This window comes from Limulus polyphemus, unplaced genomic scaffold (assembly GCF_000517525.1).
Source record: "Limulus polyphemus unplaced genomic scaffold, Limulus_polyphemus-2.1.2 Scaffold477, whole genome shotgun sequence".
In the NCBI taxonomy this organism is placed as follows: domain Eukaryota; kingdom Metazoa; phylum Arthropoda; class Merostomata; order Xiphosura; family Limulidae; genus Limulus; species Limulus polyphemus.
In genome coordinates, this window is record NW_013666087.1 from 446,568 (window position 1) to 453,850 (window position 7,283).

The 7,283-nt window shown below is 30.4% G+C and overlaps 1 protein-coding gene across 1 annotated transcript in view; it reads left to right on the forward strand.

Moving 5' to 3' along the window:
• LOC106458504 (zinc finger RNA-binding protein-like) overlaps nt 1-7,230 on the forward strand; it is a 93,666-nt gene extending 86,436 nt beyond the window's left edge. The window contains exon 22 of the mRNA XM_013918025.2: nt 5,807-7,230. Within this exon, the coding sequence (XP_013773479.1) occupies nt 5,807-5,874 (68 nt within the window). The 3' untranslated portion in view covers nt 5,875-7,230. The remainder of the gene's footprint in view (nt 1-5,806) is intronic.
• Nucleotides 7,231-7,283: the final 53 nt, after the last annotated feature.

A 7,283-nucleotide genomic window follows, 5' to 3' on the forward strand; every position in this document is an offset into this window, starting at 1 on the left:
TTATAATAAAGCACTTAACAATTTTTATTTAATTAAGTAAGGCACCAAAGCATATAGACTAATAACATGCAAAAACTAGACAAATTCATCCAATCTAGTCGTTAACTTTCCCAATGGAACAGTGTTGCTACTCCGAGCAAAATTGACGATTATCTGTTCAGAACACAACGTTATACAATACGTCATTTGATAGATGAAAACCTTGACTTTCTATTGGTTATAGGTAATATATATAATGAAACGTAATAAAGAACTATCAACGAATTGTGAAAGAGAGGATGTAACAGGTGGGTGTGGCAGGAGGGGTCTGATTTTCTATTTGATAGCTCTGTAACCAAATGAAATTGAAGGCTATAAAAATTATGGTTTGTTTGAGCAATAACAATTTTATAAAGATTATTTTACGTATAATTTCGTACATTTTTGAGGGGAGATGGATAAAATATGGATGATTACATGCTAAGACAAAATGTGTCACGTGGGTCACACTAGTGGAAATTCAAGATTTTTTTATATATTTCCTTATAGAATTAAAACTTAAAACTTGTATACTATTAAAATATGGATTATTAGCTAAGATTTTATGCTATTGTAATTGATATAATATAAACAAAAAGTAGTTTAATAAAAGTTTTAATGTAAAACACTAAAACCTTGTGTCATGCACAGTAAAGGGTACCCGGGTAGAGAGGGTTAAAGTATAAAATCTTCCTTTTACAAAACAGACTTACCTCTTTTCACACAAAAGGCTATCTCAATTGTTGACTGCTCTCTAATCTTTGCTAAAATAATTTTAGTAACCAGTGCACCATTCTTTATACCCCACCAGTTTTGCTCCATTTCTGAACATGTACATATCATGTGATTAACTCTCAACCAGTAGCATTGTGCCACCTATTCCCACTCAATCCCCACTTTCTTGACTGGCATGACACAGTTTAGACGTGTGTTTAATTTTTCCGAGTGCGACTATAGTTTTTGATTGTGCTTTGTTACCTCATCAGTTTCCTCACTTTCTTTCCATAATTGTGGTTGCTTGACATACTGCATTCTGTTTGCTTACGATTAGGGTCGTTGAGTATCGATTACACAGTCTGCATGCCCTAGCCACCTATCGTTATTAATTTTTCTATCATGTTATATGTTGATACAGCTTGCACATTCTTAATGCTCTTATGATTAATTGTGCTAGCATTACTTTTTCCATCCGTGAAGAGTATATCTGTTCCACAAGTATTGTGGTACCCCACAGGTGTGCTTCATTTTCATCTCTGAGCACATCTATTCATTCTGGGTAGTCGCTTTCCACTTGGTTTGTTCTTTGTGCACCTACACTTGCCTTCCATCTTTCCAATGTGGGATTCTAGCCTTTTATATGAGAGGAAGTGGTCCATTTTGGAAGTTAACATTTTCTTACACTGAAAATGTATTTCCAATAGATACTTACCTTATCTCACACCCTTCCTTCCCACTAAAACCAATGTTTTTATTTTATTACCTGCCAATTCTCGAGAGTGATGACTGAGTGGGAATAGTAGAGGGAGCTAGTTGCACCATTATAGGTGGCTCAATACTATTGGTGGAGAGTAGTCACATGATTTGTACGTGTTCAGAAATGGCGTGAAACTGGTGAAGTATAAAGAATGGTGTGCTGATTACTAAAATTCTTTTAGCAATGCTTAGAGAGCAGTTGACGACTGAGAAAGGAAATCCAGTTCGGTTAATTTATTTATGCTATAATGTATTTTGATACTTATTTACTGCATTTAGCAAAATTAGTAGGAAACTCCATAAAATGTTAGTTGAATAACTTGATATTTCATAAGCAATAATATATACACACACATATACCCAATTCTCTTGCATGCAGTTAATGGTGCACTATACATAGTCTTTAAATAAAGGTTGGGAGTGTTCACTGAGTAATAGTCTAAGGAAAAAATATTATTTGAGAAATATCAGCCCATCTGCTCATACTTAAATCCACTGAGTAATATGCTAAGAAAAAATAAGTGAAGGATCTCTACATCCCCCTCAACCCAATCATTTATCAATTTAATATGAGAACTACCAAGGCTGTCAATTTAATAGTCTCAATTTTAAAATTTAAATATCTTTGCATGTGTTTGAAAGATATATATGCCTTTGTCTGTTCATTATTTTTCTTAAATCCATTTATTAAATACCCTGACAGTGTTTCCAAAGACCCATCAATTTGACTGCTTTTTACAACACATGCTTTTACTTATAACAACATGCAATTTGGGGTTTGTTTCAAATTAGATGATGAGGAACCCACTTTGAGACTAATAATGCTTGGAGATGGCTTGAATGGGTAATGAAGAAAACTTTAATATAAGTTTAACATAACAGCAAATGTACAACGTTTCAATGAGGTTTTGTCATCATCAGGTACAAGTAATTTACACTGACACAGATATATATATATAGTATTGAACAAAGAGGTCACATGACCGGACACTGCTTTTTATGTCTTTCTATGCTTTTGTAAAATTTTTCATATCAAGTTTTATTTTATTGAAACTACATTTTATTTACACCTCACGCAATTTTTACTGTGTTTACGATTATTGCCTTAAAATAAAAATAACTTAATTTTACCAAAAGTATAAATCAACTATTTTAAAAAAAAAATCATCTAGCTTTCAAATACTCATTTTAAAACACCAAAATATGTCGGGCACTAGAATAGAACGTTTGAAAACGACTATAATTTATTTGGTTTTCTAAGTAAGCTATAAATAAGTTTAAAAAATCTAAATGCTTGGAGGAAAGAACTATGATCACCAAAACCAAATACATTTACTAACTAATGGTTTACCGTGGGCTTACATAGCCCATCTAAACAGTGGCATTCTAATATTTCTATAGAAGAGAAAAGGTTATTTTTATTGGTTATGAGCATGTTTGTGAATCTTGTAAGGGCTCTCAATATATAAAGAGTTGGACAAAGAGGTGAGAAGTTTCTTTAGTGGGTTTGACAAATTTATTCATATAATGCCTACTATAAATCTGGCTTAACAAACAGCTGCAGAATGAAGCTTGATATGATCAACTGCAAAATGACCTAAATAAGCTTACCTTGTATTGTTTTTCAAGAAGCATTTATTTTCCTATTATATTGCAATATCATAATTTAAATTAAGTACGAAATAAAAAAAGCCAGTTTAAAAGAAAATCAGATTTGTAATGGTGGCAGAAGTTGTTCAGAAACTTTTTTTTTCTGTTAGAAACATATTGCCAAACTAAGCTTTTATTACATTGTACTGATCACTGTGTCAGTCTGCTGAACTGGAAGCCATATTACTTTATACAGTTGGAAAGAGCTTTTATAACATTGTTCTGATCTCTGTGCAAGTCTGCTGAACTGGAAGCCATATTGCTTTATATAGTTGCAAAGAGCTTTTATTACGTGTTTATATCGCTAGCTTATGACTTCTCAAAGTTGAGATATAAGCAGTTACATCACTCTAGAACAACCAAGTTTTAGAAAATTTGTTTGTATAAAATTGATAAAACTACACTTGTAGTTGCAAGGCTCAAGTTAGCACTGTTGTATTTGAAACTACTTTTATTTTCCTTCTACAAGGCTATGAGTTCTGTATTATGCTAAGAAAAAAATCAGGAAATATTAATGTTTTCTTTTAGAGCACTCTGAAGTCAACCCAAAATATAAAAAAAAATGTTAAAAAATTAAATAAAACTTTTTCATTAAATTAATTTCAACTTAGATATTTAAAACAGTTGTGAAAGCCTTCTTAAGGCTTGCCATCGAGGTTTTCTTGGTGGTACAAATGTATATATTACATAGTCATTTCATGCCCTTTCATGTAAAGTTTCTTATTGGTACCTGAACTATATGTGTGTCCATTTTACACTTAAAATTAAGGAAGGTTTTAAGTGATACCTTTATGATATTATTAAACCTATGTGTCTTCTAATTCAACATCAGTGTGACAAATTTTGTAAACTTCTTTATAGAAGTAATTAATTAATTGGTTGGTTTAGACCAGTTGCAACATCACAGTGATGACTGAAATTTTTGAGTATTAGAAATCTAACATCTAAATTTAATTGAAAGGTAAATAAAATTAACAATTGACTTTGGTGTAGGTATTGTAAAAACTGGATAACTTGCAATGGTGAAACCATTTTGGTACAGCAAAGTAGCACTGAATGTTTACAGCTGTATGCTCAAATTTCTTCTAGTGGTTGAAAACTGCATTATACTAAGATAAAAAAGAATACATTATCTATCCAGCAGTATAAATATGTCTGTGGTTGACTTCAATTTATAAAATTACACCTTATTTACTTCTCATAAGCACTTTTTAAAATATGATTTAGTACTTAAAGAAAACACAAATAAGCTGTATTTTATTTGTAGATCAATTAATTATGTTTATGCAATTAAAAGATAATTCTACAAAAATATATCCCCTATTTTATCAAACATTTATTTCTACAATCCTAATCACACAATCTGTTTTTTTGACTTGCAGATATGTGACTAGATTTATCTTAACAGTTCTGTTAACCGTAGTATACTCCACTGTTGGATGTAATAGGCTATTAATTTATCATATCCTGATATAAATAGACCTGATTAATTTTGACGTGTCAGGTTTTTGTTTGTAATAGGTTATTAATTTATCATATCCTGATATAAATAGATCTGATTAATTTTGATGTGTCAGGTTTTGTTTGTAATAGGTTATTAATTTATCATATCCTGATATAAATAGATCTGATTAATTTTGACGTGTCAGGTTTTGTTTGTAATAGGTTATTAATCTATCATATCCTGATATAAATAGATCTGATTAATTTTAACATGTCAAGTTTTGTTTGTAATAGGTTAGTAATTTATCATATTACTAACATAAATAGACCTGATTAATTTTAACATGTCAGTTTTGTTTGTAGTAGGTTATTGATTTATAATATCCCGATATAAATAGATCTGATTAATTTTAACATGTCAGGTTTTGTTTGTAATAGGTTATTAATTTATCTTATCCTGATATAAATAGATCTGATTAATTTTAACATGTCAAGTTTTGTTTGTAATAGGCTAGTAATTTATCATATCCTGATATAAATAGATATGATTTATTTTAACATGTCAAGTTTTGTTTGTAATTGGTTATTAATTTATCATATCCTGATATAAATAGATCTGATTAATTTTAACATGTCAGGTTTTTTGTAATAGGTTAGTAATTTATCATATCTCGATATAAATAAACCTGATTAATTTTAACATCTCAAATTTTTTGAGGAATTTTTGATTCTTGCAATTGTCAAAATAATTTTTTTTATATGTATACATAGCACTGAAATATAGACTTGTATTATGTTTTAAAAAGATGGACTATTTTTACTCAGATACTTACAGAAGTTTGGTATCATAATGGAAATATGATTTTAAAAGTCTTTTACAGTAAATAAACATTAAAGATGTTATTTTCATATATGTCACAAAATACATCAATGCCACTTTTAGGTTTGGAACAAATTTGGTACCTTTTTTGTTAAATTAAGGTATGGGCTAGACATGCCCTAGCAGGTATCATCTTGGACTGTGAATCTAAGGGTCCTAGGTTTGAATTCTGTTTCCTCAAAATTGCACATTGCACTTGGGGCCATAAGTATGCTAGTTAAACAAAAAATAGAATATTTGAAAATGTATTAATTTCAATTACAAACTTAAGTAGTCATAATACATAGACAAATGTTTATAGTCAATTTTACTTTTATTTATCCTCTTGAAATGTTCTTTTAGGTACAGAGGGAAAGAAAGACAAGAAAGAAGAAGAAAATAATGTTGAAGAAAATGAAGAGAAGACATAAAGGAGAACTTATGTTTATAATTCAAGGAGTTGATGGAGTTTTAGGCTGAATTGTCCAGTCATTTGCACATTGTTTTTTTTTTTTTCACTTGTCCCTTTTCATATAACCTGTACATGACAGTTGTTATTTCACCATTTCCCATAATGCTAGTTTTGGCGAAAGTGTAATTTGATAGAAAATTATTTTTTATGTGATCTTAATTTGCGGTTTTCTTGATTGTCATTGTCTCTAGTGGCATATTATTCTACTGAAAGATTGGATAACATATTTTAAGTAGAATGAGTTTTCCAAATTTTCTCTTGCAGTCAGTCTTTCTTCTGCATTTAAACTCTTGGTTTACGTGTGAGACATTTGAAGTGAATGTGACATTTTTTTTATCACCTTACAGACTGTGTTAGAAACAGATTTTGACGACTTTTTTTACCATTACGTGTTTTTCCGTTAGATTCATTAACCTGCATGCTTCTCGCTTTATTCAGGGCCAGTTTAATCTTTCTTATACAAAATATGTAATGGTGAAATTACCTGTTTATGTAAAGAATAAAAAAATCAATAAATGTATAAACTTGAAAAAAAAAAAGATAAAAAATAATCTCATTTTTTATTTGAACCTAACTTATAATGCAATTTTCTGTTCAAATACAAAATGTATAAAACATTGAAAGCCAACCATCTTCTTGAACTGCTTACAAAAAACTTATTTGATATTAAATATGATAATTTATTAATCCAGAAAGTTTGTTTTTAAAAAAAAAAATGTGCTAAAAGACAAGTGACAAGTTGCTGATTTGGAATTTAAATGGATTGGGAAATTGTCAGGATTCCTTTATGTGTATGTGAGTGTATCACACAAACTCAAGATATATGAGGAATTACAATCAACTAGGGTTAGCTTTTTTGTTAGGCATGGTCTTTGGCTTTGCTTTAGTACAAAATATTTACTTGGTTCGTATAATTTGTTGTAGTCGCTTCAAAGGTTTGTAAAATCATTGTTTTTTTTCTAAGATTTAAGAGTTACCTAATATATGTATATCATTAAGAAAGGAAAACCTATTCAAGCAAAGGCAGTTATAAGAGAAAAGTTTTAATGAAACTAATTTTGTGAAAAAGAAAAGACGTAAGATTATAAATATGAGACTTAAAAAGCTGTAGGTGTTAAGTTTGTAGGGCCAAAACGTCTAGTAAGTGCACCAGTTTTAGAAGTTCTGAACTAAAACGGTGGATCCTGTTCAGTAGAATAAACACACACACGTGGTTAGGGTGCTCCACTTACAATCCCCGTCACACTAAACATGCTCGCCCTTTCAGCCGTGGGGGCATTATAATGTGACGGTCAATCCCACTATTCGTTGGTAAAAGAGTAGCCCAAGAGTTGGCTGTGGGTGGTGATGACTAGCTGCCTTCCTTCT